The following is a 13,551-nucleotide window of genomic DNA, read 5'->3' on the forward strand; positions in this document are numbered from 1 at the left end:
ACTCTGGTCCCCTAATTTGACCCACCCTAATTCCAGCCCCCAAAAAGGCTACTGCTGTGAGCAGCTAGAGGTCATTTGTTCTGGGGACAGTCAGAAGATCAAGGAGTCATGTAGAAGTCACCCGAAAATTGACCCTCTGAGGAAAAGGGAAGCTGCAGTATTTATTCCATTGCTTTCAGCCCTCACTGTTTGAGGACTGCTACTGGGGGAATCAATCCTGCTACTTCCAGTCCGTTCTGCATGCGGGCAGTAGAAAGGCCTCGGTCTCCAGCAGAGAAGCAGAAAGATCCAAGCACGTGAGGCAGGAAACTGTCAGCCTGTGTGGGAACTGACCACCATATCCACAAGCCGAGGGGATACAGTAGAGGGCATCAGCTGGTGTGCTACCATATATTCCAGAAAGCCGCCCACCCAGAGGACAGGTGTGAGCCTTATGGTAATGGGGAGCTAGAGGCAACCTAAGTGTCCATCACTGGGGGAATAGGTAAGTAAAAGTGCTGTGGTTGTATACACTATGAAATACAGTGCACAGGAAACTTGATGTACACAGCTTGTGAAGAGATCTCAGAAGCAGTGTTAAGTTAAAAAATAAAAAAGAAAGAAGTAGAAGATTCATAGCACAATTCCACTTATGTAAATTGGAAACACATACACACACGAAATCACAAATTATAAAGATACATCTTTGCAGCTATTTATCAAGTGCATAATGGTGGGTGTCTGTGGGGGTGCGGTGGGAATGGGAATTGGCAATGGAGGAATAAAAGCCTTGGAGGGTCTTTCATGGGCCAATTGTGATCCTGTGTTATGATCTGAAGAGTATGATTAATAACTTTCTGCACCAAAGGGCTAAGAAAAAAAATAAAGGAGTGAAAATAGGAAATGTCTGCACATCAGAGCAGTTTCTTACCTGCTACACAATTATTATTACTGCAGGGATGATGATAGCAGGGCAACCAGACTCACCGCCCGCCTTCTCTCCAGGCAGCCCCTCCAGTCCCCAGGAAATGCGCTTGCCCCCAGCGAATAAGGATTCCCTACCCCTCCCATGCTACCCAGAGGGACAGAAAGGAGAAGTGGGCCTGCTACCCCCAGAGGTTCTCATCTTCTACCTGGGCTGCGTATGGAATAGGGAGCAAGTACATAGGACTCATCATACCCCATTTCTGCCTCTATCCCGCTGTGGGACCTTAGGCAAGTCACTTTGCCTTCCTATGCCTCAGTTATCTCACCAGTAAAATGGGCATGATTATTGTATTAGTCAGAGTTCTCCAGAGAGACAGAATGAATAGGATGTTTGGATAAATAGATGATAGACAGATAGAGAGATATAGACTAGATAGATGATAGAGATAGATAGACTAGATAGAGAGAGAGAGAGAGAGAGAGAGAGAGACTAGATAGATGAGAGAGAGAGAGAGAGAGAGAGATAGGAGGGGATTTATTAGGGGAATTGGCTCAGACAATTAGGGAGGCTAAGAAGTTCCACAACAGGCCATCTGCAAGCTGGAAAACCAGGGAAGCTTGTAGTGCAGCTCAGTTCCAGAACAAAAGCCTCAGGACTTAGGGGGTAGCTAGTGCAAGTCCCAGCATTTTTTTTTTTTCTGAGATGGAGTCTCACTCTGTTGACCAGGCTGGAGTGCAGTGACATGACCTCAGCTCACTGCAGCCTCCGCCTCCAGGGTTCAAGCGATACTCCTGCCTCAGCCTCCCGAGTAGCTGGGACTACAGGCCTGTGCCACCACGCCTGGCTGATTTTTATATTTTTAGTAGAGATGGGGGGTTTCACCATGTTGGCCAGGCTGGTCTCGAACTCCTGACCTCAAGTGATCCACCTGCCTCAGCCTCCCAAACTGCTGGGATTACAGGCGTGAGCCACCATGCCCAGCTGCACATCCCAGCATTCAAAGACCAAAGAGCCTGGAGTTCTGATGTTTAAGGGCAGGTGCAGGGTGTCCCAGCTCATAAGAGAGAGCAAATTCCCCTTTCCTCTGCCTTTTTGTTCTATTCAGGCCCTCGGCCAATTGGATGGTGCCCACCACATTGGGTAACAACGGGTCTTCCTTACTCAGTCCATTGATTCAAATGCCAATCTCTTCTGGAAACACCCCAGAGTCATACCCAGAATTAACGCATCACCAGCTATCTGGTAAACTTAACCAGTCAAGGTGACACCTAAAATTAACCATCACAATTATAAAAATAACTACTCAGAGAAACATTAGGAGCATGAACTGAAATTAGTTAATGGGACATTCTTAAACCAATGGCAGAAGCTCCTTCTTGGCCAGGAGCAGTGGCTCATGCCTTTAATACTAGCACTTTGCGAGGCTGAAGCAGGAGGATGGCTTAAGGCCAGGAGTTCAAGACTGGCCTGGGCAACATAGTGAGACCCCTATCTCTACAAAAATAAATAAATAAATAATAAAGTAAGGTGGTGGCTCACGCCTGTAATCCCAGCACTTTGGGAGGCCGAGGCGGGCAGATCATCTGAAGTCAGGAGTTCGAAGCCAGCCTGACCAACATAGTAAAATCCAGTCTCTACTAAAAATACAAAAATTAGCCAGGCGTGATGGCATGCACCTGTAATCCCAACTACTTAGGAGGCTGAGGCAGGAGAATCGCTTCAACTCGGGAGGCAGAAGTTGCAGTGAGCCAAGATTGCACCATTGCACTCCAGCCTGGGCAGCAAGAGCAAAACTACATCTCAAAAAATAATAATAATAATAAAATAAAAAACAAGCTTTTTTTTTTTTTTGAAACAGGATCTCACTCCATCGCCCAGGCTGGAGTGCAGTGGCACGATCTTGGCTCACTGCAACCTCCGCCTCCCAGGTTCAAGCGATTCTCATGCCTCGGCCTCCTGAGTAGCTGAGACCACAGGCGCATGCCACCACACCTGGCTAATTTAAAATAAAAAAGAAGCTTTCTCTCTGCCACTCAGGTAGCCTTATCCCTAATCTCAGCCTCCGTCAGGGACTCCCCGAGGCCAGTTGGCTGAAAGCTGCCCAGGGAGTTCTAAGGATTTCAGTTTCTCTTTCCTTCTTGGTGCAGTTCCGAGCTCACTTGGCCCTGCTCACACCTGTTCCCTCATCAGGCTCCCAGACTGGCCCCGCCCACTCATGCCTCTTAAGTCAAAGTGGAAATTCTCATTTCCAATTACCTTTTCACTTTACACACATCATCTTGGATTGCCCATTTTGTGTGGCTAAAAAGCAGAGCCATGCCGCTGGGGAAGCAGTTGCGATTTAGCCATGGCTGCAGCTTGGACCGTGGTGCTGGTGACTTTGGTGCTAGGCTTGGCCGTGGCAGGCCCTGTCCCCACTTCCAAGCCCACCACAACTGGGAAGGGCTGCCACATTGGCAGGTTCAAATCTCTGTCACCACAGGAGCTAGCGAGCTTCAAGAAGGCCAGGGACGCCTTGGTGAGTTCCTGTTGCTGTGGACAAACCACTTCTACGGGTGTCCCAATTACTGCCCTGCTACTGTGGGCTAGCCTCTAGCCTTCCAACTATGGCAAACCTCTATCCTTTCTGCACTGGGTTAAACCCATGCTGTCAGGCCAACTTCATCCTTGCTGCTATGAGCTAGCTTCCAGCCATCCTGCTGTGGGCTAACCCCTGCCCTTGCTCTCTAGGAAGAGTCACTCAAGCTGAAAAACTGGAGTTGCAGCTCTCCTGTCTTCCCCGGGAACTGGGACCTGAGGCTTCTCCAGGTGAGCTGAAAGTCAGACTCCCTTCACCCTTCCCTTGACCCTCTCCCCCCTCTTCTTAAGTGGCCCCTTAGCCTTCTTTGTTTCCCTTGTCCTTCAGTCTCTTGGACATCTCCTCACCTGTCCTGTGCCCCTGCCACTTCAAAACTGCTCTTTTGACTCTGTCCTTCCCCTGGGTCCCTTTTATCATCTCACATCGGCCCCACTTCCCTAGCTCGCTCACCTGTCCCTGTCACTTCCACTCTCACTCTTCATTTCTCTCCCAAATGTCCCTAGTCTGTCGCCCACCTGTGCCTTTCGTCCTGCTCCACTTCTCCCTGTCTGTTCCCAACACTGACTCCCTCTCCCTCTCACCTGCCCCTGTCACCTGTCCCTCATTATCTCTCACAGACGTTCATCCAGCTCATGATCCCCCCCATCCACCCTTCTCTTTTTTTTTTTTTTTTTTTTTTGAGACAGAGTCTTGCTCTATGGCCCAGGCTGGAGTGCAGTGGCATGATCTCGGTTCACTGCAACCTCCGCCTCCCGGGTTCAAGCAATTCTCCTGCCTCAGCCTCCCGAGTAACTGGGATTACAGGCATGTGCCATGATGCCCAGCTAATTTTTGTATTTTTAGTAGAGACGGGGTTTCACTATGTTGGCCAGGCTTGGTCTCGAAATCCTGACCTCAGGTGATCCACCCACCTCGGCCTCCCAAAGTGCTGGGATTACAGGCGTGAGCCACCACACCCAGCCCTACCCTTCTTCTCTGTGCATGCAACTGTCCCTCTCTTACTGTGCCCCCAACCTGCTTTCTCCTCACCCGTCCCCACCCCGCCCCAGAGAACTTCTGTGACCCCCGTAAGTCCCCTTTCATTTGTCTCCATTTCACTTATCCCCTCACCTGCCTCCTTGACCATCCTGCCTCACCTGTATCCTTCCTCATGTCTTCCCCCTCCTGTCTCCTTCTCCCCAGACCCCTCACCTGTCCCCACCACACGCACTGTGTCACCGACCTTCCCCAGGACTGCCTACCTGTCCCCACTAACTGGATCTTCTTGCCTGTTCTCCCTCACCTGCTCTTTCTCACCTCTCCTCAGGTGAGGGAGCGCCCTGTGGCCTTGGAGGCTGAGCTGGCCCTGACGCTGAAGGTCCTGGAGGCCGCTGCTGGCCCAGCCCTGGAGGACGTCCTAGACCAGCCCCTTCACACCCTGCACCACATCCTCTCCCAGCTCCAGGCCTGTGTGAGTCCTTGGGGCCCGGGCACCCAGGTCTGTGGGCTCTGAGCAGCATCCTTCCCCTGTGGTGGCCCAGGCTCCGCCTCACACATCGCCCTCTTCTGCCCACAGATCCAGCCTCAGCCCACGGCAGGGCCCAGGCCCCGGGGCCGCCTCCACCACTGGCTGCACCGGCTCCAGGAGGCCCCCAAAAAGGTGAGTGATCCAGGAAGAGAAGGACCAGGGTCTGGGGAGCCAATAGGAGCCCAGACCCTGGACAGCCCCTGACCCATCCCCTCCTCCCCTACAGGAGTCTCCTGGCTGCCTGGAGGCGTCTGTCACCTTCAACCTCTTCCGCCTCCTCACGCGAGACCTCAAATGTGTGGCCGATGGGGACCTGTGTCTGAGAACGTCAACCCACCCCGAGTCCACCTGACACCCCACACCTTATTTATGTGCTGAGCCCTACTCCTTCCTTAATTTATTTCCTCTCACCCTTTATTTATGAAGCTGCAGCCCTGACTGAGACATAGGGCTGAGTTTATTGTTTCACTTTTATACATTATGCACAAATAAACAACAAGGAATTGGAACCTTCTGTGATAGGTCAATCCTTGAGTGTGTGTGTGATTGTGGGTCTGTGACTGGGTGTGGATGTCTGGGTGATGCAGGCAAAATTTGTGACTCGTTGTGTATATTTGTGTGTGCCTGACTTCTGTGACTATGTATGTATTTGTATGGAAATGAGTGTCTGCCTGAACTTGAGTCTAACCAAAGGTGCGTAACTGTGCATGTTCATGCCCACACGTGTGCAAGTATGTGTGTGTACTGCCAGGCATGGTGGCTCACACCTGTAATCCCAGTGCTTTGGGAGGCTGAGGCAGGCAGATCACTTGAGGTCAGGAATTTGAGACCAGCTTAGCCAACATGGTGAAACCCTGTCTCCACTAAAAGTACAAAAATTAGCCGGGAGTTGTGGCATGACCCCGTAATCCCAGCTACTCGGGAGGCTGAGGCAAGAGAAATGTTTGAACCCGGGAGGTGGAGGTTGTGGTGAGCCGAGATCACATCACTGCACTCCAGCCTGGCCACCAAGAGAGAAACTCCATCTTAAAAAAAAAAAAAAAAAAAAAAAAGGCCAGCCTCCGTGGCTCAGGCCTGTAATCCCGGCACTTTGGGAGGCCAAGGCGGGCAGACCACTTGAGGTCGGGAGTTTGAGACCAACCTGACCAACATGGAGAAACCCCATCTCTACTAAAAATACAAAAATTAGCCGGGTGTGGTGATGCATACCTGTAATCCCAGCTACTCGGGAAGCTGAGGCAGGAGAATCGCTTGAACCCGGGAGGTAGAGGTTGCGGTGAGCCGAGATCACGCCATTGCACTCCAGCCTGGGCAACAAGAGTGAAACTCTGTCTCGAGAAAGAAAAAAAAAAAAAGAAAGAAAAGAAAAGAAAAGAAAAGCTGTCAGGATGCTACATCCTGGAACCTAACCACAATGGTGTGAGAAGCCCAGACATACAGAGAGACCACATATAGGTACTCCATCTGATAGCCCCAGCATAGCTTTTGAATCACCCCAGCTCAGGAACCAGACATGCGAGTGAAGAAGCATTTAGATGACTCTAGGTCCCAGCTGGGGCAGAGACAAGCCATCACCACTGGGCCCTGATTAAGTTCCTGACCCACAGAAACTGTGAGCATAATAATATTTGTTTTACGCCACTAAGTTGGGTTTGTTATAAGGCAAGAAATCATTGAAACAGTGAGAGAGCCACCAGCCCATCACAATTCGCTGTGAGGTGTGTCACAAGAAATTTATTACCAAAATAACTCATCAGAGTTTCTTTTCTGGGCTGGGCAGAGGGGGACAGCGCCTGGCTCCATCGCCCAGGCTGAAGTGCAGTAGTACGATCTATCTCAGATCACTGCAGTCTCCACCTCCTAGTTTCAAACCGTCCTCCCACCTCAGCTTTCCGAGCAGCTGGTACTACAGGTATGTGCCTCCACCCCGACTTAATTTTTGTACTTTTTGCAGAAACGGGGTTTCGCTATGTTGCCCAGACTGGTGTCGAACTCCCGGACTCAAGCAATCCTCCTGCCTCGGCCTACCAAAGTGCTAGGACTACAGGCGTCAGCCACCACACCAGCTCCACCAAAGTTTCTGAATGGTTGACTTTTTGTTACATTACAGGGGATTCAGAATAAAATTCCATTCTTATAATCCTATAACTCTCACTTCTTTGTATCGTTTGTTTGTTTGAGACGGAGTCTTGCTCTGTCACCCAGGCTGGAGTGCAATGACAAGATCTCAGCTCACAGCAACCTTCACCTCCTGGGTTCAAGCGATTCTCCTGCCTCAGCCTCCTGAGTAGCTGGGACTACAGGCACATGCCACCACTCCCAGCTAATTTTTGTATTTTTAGTAGAAACAGGGTTTCACCATGTTGGCCAGGCTGGTCTCGAACTCCTGGCCTCAAGTGATCCTCCCACCTCGGCCTTCCAAAGTGCTGGAATTATAGGCATGAGCCACGGCTCCCAGCCTCCTTTGCATTCTTGAGTATTTTCTTGATTAGGAGTCAGAGGGCTGAAGTACAGCCATACACAGAAATTACACACAAGCAACGGGCAAAAGTTGAAGCACTCCCTTTGATAACCAAAAACAAGTTAAATGTGGCCAGGTGTGGTGGCTCACGCCTATAATCCCTGCACTTTAGGAGGCCTAGGTGGGAGGACTGTTTGAGCGCAGAAGTTAGAGACCAGCCTGAGCAACATAGCGACCACATCTTTACAAAAAAACTTAAAAATCAGGTAGGCATGGTGGCACGTGCCTGTAGTCCCAGTCCCAGGAGGATGGCTCGAGTCCAGGAGGTTGAGGCTGTAGTGAGCCATGATCGTGCCACTGCACTCCAGCCTGGGTGACAAAGTAAGACTGTCTCAAAAAAAGAAAGAGAGAGAGAGAGAGAGAAAGAAATGGGAGTTAAACGTAAAAAAGCTATTTGTAAATGTCTTAAAAATTTACACACAACCTCACAGCCATTCCCACTACATTATGAAGTCTGTGACTAGCAGAACCTCAGTTTGGGTAGGGGGCAGCATGGTGCCCTGCCCAGGACATGAATTTCTGTCCCTTTTGCCTGATACCTGCTTTCCCAGGCTCCCTCGCAGCTCAGGGTGGCCATGAAATTAAGGGCTTCTTAAATAATTTATGCTGGGTGCAGTGGCTCACTCCTGTAATCCTAGCACTTTGGGAGGCTGAGGCAGGCAGATCACTTGAGGTCAGGGGTTTGAGAACAGCCTGCCCAACACGGCGAAACTCCATCTCTACTAAAAATACAAAAATTAGCCGGGTGTGGTGGTGCGTGCCTGTAACCCCAGCTACTCGGGAGGCCGAGGGGCAGGAGAATCACTTGAACTCAGGAGGCAGAGGTTACAGTGAGCCGAGATGGTGCCACTGCACTCCAGCCTTGGTGACAAAGCAAGACTCTGTCTCAAAAAAAAAAAAAAAAAAAAAAGTTAATTTGTGTAAAAAATGTAACAGAGCTTGGCAAAGGCTGAGCCCCATACATGTGTTTGTTGCTGTTACTCTTATTATTTTAACATATTTTTCTTCCTTAATACAAACAGAACTCTTTCCCACTTGTTCCCTACCTTCCTGCTTAGTTCATTGGTATGAGGATGTGAGACCCAGAGCTATGGCAACCATTTTGTGACCACAAGGCAACAAGTTTAGGGTGTGAAGCTATCATTTTGAGGAAGGTAGAACAAAAGAGTAGAAAACGGGGTCCTTGCTGATATTAATAAGCCATTGCACAAAACCCCAGAATCCCCTAACTCCAGACTTACTCTTAGGTGACATAACTGTCTTTATTGCTTAAGTCATGTTAATTGGATTTTTCTGTTTCTTGTGGCCAAATGTATCCCCACAAATTCATCTCTGCATGGCCAGCACTGAACCCAGAGAATGTGGTCAATTAATATTTCATAAAAATTTTAATCATATAGGACATGTCTGAGCCCAGGCATATGAGTCTCTTCAATTATGAATGTTGCAATGGAAGAAAACAAGGTTGCAGATCTCTACTTGGAGATGCCAAGGCTTTATAGAAGAGATTTTGAACTGGATATATTTTAGTTTTGCCTGAGCGGCATCCATTACTCCTGGTAACAGCTCTTCAATTTTCCTTCGGAAATGACCTCCTTTCCTACTCCCTCATTTGGCTGGACACATGACTCCAATTTGATCAATTAGAGCAAGCACTCCATCTCCGGAGCGCAGTAACAAGTTTTCCTTGTCCTCTCTCATGGTGGCCTTTGCTTAAGTGGTTCCCTCTGCTTAGGACAGTTCCCACCACTCTCCCATGACCAAGTCTTCACCTGGCTCATTTCCACAATATCACTTCCTCCTTCAAAAATCCTTCTGCATAGTACACCAGGGTTTCTATTGCTTTATTTTTTATTTTATATATATGTGTGTATATATATATATATATTTTTTTTTTTTTGAGACAGAGTCTAGTTCTGTCACCCAGGCTGGAGTGCAGTGGTGCGATCTTGGCTTACTGCAACCTCCACCTCCCGGGTTCAAGTGATTCTCGTGCCTCATCCTCCTGAGTAGCTGGGATTACAGGCACCCGCCACCATGCATGGCTAATTTTTGTACTTTTAGTAGAGACAGGGTTTTACCATGTTGGCCAGTCTGGTCTCGAACTCCTGACCTCAGGTGATCCACCTGCCTCAGCCTCCCAAAGTGCTGGGATTACAGGCATGAGCCACTGTGTCCAGCCTCTATTGCTTTTATATGCTCAACAAGCTTTCTTATTTTTTTTCTTTTTTGAGACTAGCATATTACAGCAACAAGCTTTCTTTGTTTTATTTTTTTTTAAGATCTTGCTCTGTCATCCAGGCTGGAGTGCAGTGGCTCAATCATAGCTCACTGCTGCCTCAAACTCCTGGGCTCAAGACCACCTCCTGAGTAACTGGGACTACACGTACACGCCACCATGCTTGGCTAATTTTTTATTTTTATTTTTATAGAGACAGAGTCTCGCCATGTTGCCCAGGCTGGTCTCAAGCTCCTAGCCTCAAGTGATCCTCCCACCTTGGCCTCCCAAAGTTCTGGAATTACAGGTATGAGCCACCACACCCAGCCAACAAGATTTCTTATCCTACTTTTTCTGGAGAGTATTTACCTTCAACCACATAAAATTGCCAATACTATACAATGTGTGACCTACAAAAATGGCAAGTTCATGTGGTTCAACCTAATATTTAGCAATCCCTACTTCCCAGGACACACAACCGGGACATAGGACCCACCCACCCCCTACCTGGCCAATCAAAGCATTCCATTCATTGCCTTGGATGCGGCAATCAGTGCAGGGGTTGCTATGTGACCTTGGCCAGGCCGATAAGAGCTCTTCCCTGAGATTTTTCTCTTAGGACTAGAGATTCTGCCATTTTATCTCTGGGCTCTGGAAAGATTGAGTCTGTGTCTGTAAATAAATGACCATTTTCCCCCGCCACATGCAGTTGAAAGGGATGAGTCTGAGCTGAGCCAAGCAGAGAAGAGAGCTGTGTAGGGAGAGTGTCTTGGTGGGGTTGAGTCTGGGTTCCTTTCTCTAAAGCTCTGTTCCTTGTAGCTTTGCAATCACCCCACAACTTTTTCTTTTTTTTTTTTTTTTTTTGAGACGGAGTCTCACTCTGTCACCCAGGCTGGAATGCAGTGATGTAATCTCAAGTGATCCTCCTGCCTCAGCCCTTCAAGTAGCTGAAATCACAGGCACCCACCATGCCCAGCTGATTTTTGTATTTTTAGTAGAGATAGGGCTTCACCATGTTGGCCAGCCTGGTCTCGAACTCCTGACCTCAGGCGATCCTCCCACCTTGGCCTCCCAAAGTGCTGGGATTACGTGTCAGTCACTGCACCCAGCACCCAATTCTGTTTTGAAGGTAGGCATACCTCACCCCAAAACTGGGGTCTCCATAGAAATCAGACCACATACCACCCCTGGTAAAGACCCTTCATTGGCTTCCCATGGCCCCAAAGAATAAAATGTTAACTCTTGACCACACCTCACAAGGTTCTGTAGAAACTGCTTGCTTCTCCCACCTACTCTCCTCTCACTCTTCCCACTTCAGTCCAGACACACTGCCTCCAACACATCAAGCACACCACTTCCTAAGGGTCTTTGCACATGCTGTTCCCTTTGCCAGGAATGCTTTTCCCTGCTTTTCTCACAATGCATTTATTTAGCTCTGTCATCACCATCCTTCACCCTCCCATCTAAAGTAGGCCTCAAAGTCATTCTCTATGCCATCATCCTGTTTTCATTCCTGGCACAACATTTATTTGCCACTGGACATGCATTATTTACTCGTTTTTGTTTGTTTGTTTTTTGGGTCTCACTCTGCCACACAGGCTGGAGTGCAGTGGTGTAATCAGGGCTCATTGCAGCCTTAACCTCCTGGACTCATTTAATTGCTTATTTGTTTATTTCTCCTCCCTCTAGAATATAGGCACCACAGAGCAGGGCTTTCTTGTTTTGTTTCATCTATTTTGTTCACTGCGATAGCCCCTACATAGGACCAGTTACATAATACATGCTCAATAATGCTTTATCAAGTGAATTAGAGACAAGATTCCTGATGGTTCTGTGTGCAGGTTGGAGGCAGTCAGCTTTCCAATCATGGCTCTGCTGTTAACTGGCTGTGTGATCTTGGAGATGCTCCTTAACCTCTCTGAGCTTCAGTTTCCTCATCTTGAAAATTGTGTGCACACACTGCATATACCTGTGCAGGCTTTAAATGCAGTCATGCTTATTATTGGAGTAACTCCATTTCCTGAGCATTATGTGCCATGCACTGGGTTGCATGCTCTTTATCCGTGCATCAGGGAGGGCTTGGGAGCACTGCGCCTGGCTTGTGAAAAGCCCTCAGTACCTAGGAGTCGTCATGACTGACACAAATGAGGGTGGTTGGGCTCCTGGGCGAGGAAGCCTCCTGGCCTGTGATTCTCTGGTGCCTCTGTCCTAGCAGCCTCCCACCCTGTCTGCCTAGATCCATCCCCCTCCCTCCTGCTCCGTTTCTATTTCTGTCTTTCTCTCCTCCTCCCCTGGCCTCAGGGGGCCCCTGGCTGGCAAGAAGCCTTCCTCCTTCTTCCCCAAGATCAGGAAGGTGTTATCACTGCAGGGCCCCTGCAAGGGCTGGGATGTCTGTCCCTCTCCTCTCCCCAACCAGCTTTCCTTCCCCAGCCACAGCCCTCAGCCTCACCTGAGAAACTCCTCTCCCCACACCATCCTCCATGCCCTCCGCCAGGGTCCCTCAGATTCCAGGCAGAGCGACACAAGAGGTCTTGTCCCTGAGCTCACCAGGCTAGCTGTGGATATCCAAGCTCAGCTAAGCAAATGGGGGCCACACCCCAGCTTCCGGACACAGACCCCAGAGGCAGCATAGTGTAGGGGTACAATCAAACTTCCAGCTCCGCTATTTATTCATTGGGGGGATGGAGGGACTACGGCAAGTGACTTCATCTCTCTGTGGTTCAGGTTCTTGTCTGTAAAATGGGACCAAGGATAGATCTACCCTACCCCACTGAGTTGTGAGGTCTCAGAGGGTGGAATGAATATTCAATAACTGCTCAGCAGTACAGTGCTCTAGTTGAGTATTAAAAGAGTTCAGGGAATGTCACCCCAAAATATGGCACCCTGGTATGCTGATTATTTTAAATTAAAGGCACTTAGAGATCCATAGATGCTGGAAGAGGCTTTCCTCCTATGTCTTCTTATCTGCCTAAAGATCAAAAAGAACACAAGTGCCTTCTGTCCTCTCCCTGACATTTCATTATCTTTAACAGGAAAAAAAGACAGAGAAATGTCTACACCTGGACGGACTTTGTCACAAGAAATTATCTGTCAGGCTCAAATTCCAGAGACATTTACAAGCTAAATTCTGTCTCCTGGACCCATTTATTTTCCCCAAAATCATTTATTACCCCTCAAAATTGCCTTCCTTTCCCCATCTCCCCTCCTGTGAAGAAAGGTATATAAGTATATAAACCTCACTGGGTTATTGGGTAATCATTTTCCTGTGATTTTCCTAGTGCATGTTAAATACCCTCCATATGCCTTTTCTCTTGTTAATCTATTGTCAGCCCATTCCAGTGAAATTTCAGAGAGTGAAGGGGAAGCTGTCTTTTCACCCCTATAGTAGAGACTCAGAAGTTGGCCTGCCTGCCTTTTTAAATCCCAGTTTTACCACCTTGGGCCAGTTATTTAACTTTTCTGGGCCAAAATTCCCTCATCTGGAAAACAGGATAATAATACCGATATGTCCTGGTGTTGTGAGAATTAAATGACTTAAGTGCTTGGCACATAGTAAGTATTCACTAAGCGTTAGCTATTATGATCATTTTATTTTTGTGATTATTCCCCACCTCTAAGTCTCTCAGAGGATAAAAGCCTGTCTGCCAGTCTCCCCCGGCCCCAGTTAGTCATCTTCCCATCTTCCTTCAGTCTCACTTACAGTCCTTATGCTGCAATCTAGGTCACCCTCCCCCAACACACACACACACACACACACACACACACACAGACACACCACACGCGGACACACATACAGACACACACACAGGTCAGCAGGGCC

The 13,551-nt window shown here is 48.6% G+C and overlaps 1 protein-coding gene across 1 annotated transcript; it reads left to right on the forward strand.

Moving 5' to 3' along the window:
* Positions 1–3,239: 3,239 nt before the first annotated feature.
* IFNL1 (interferon lambda 1) lies at positions 3,240–5,501 on the forward strand. The gene is made up of 5 exons (XM_016934446.4): positions 3,240–3,425; positions 3,638–3,715; positions 4,792–4,935; positions 5,041–5,124; positions 5,219–5,501. Exons 1-5 carry the CDS (start codon positions 3,255–3,257, stop codon positions 5,342–5,344), a joined length of 603 nt encoding a protein of 200 aa, XP_016789935.1. The 5' UTR covers positions 3,240–3,254; the 3' UTR covers positions 5,345–5,501.
* Positions 5,502–13,551: the final 8,050 nt, after the last annotated feature.

This window comes from Pan troglodytes, chromosome 20 (assembly GCF_028858775.2).
Source record: "Pan troglodytes isolate AG18354 chromosome 20, NHGRI_mPanTro3-v2.0_pri, whole genome shotgun sequence".
Lineage (NCBI taxonomy): Eukaryota > Metazoa > Chordata > Mammalia > Primates > Hominidae > Pan > Pan troglodytes.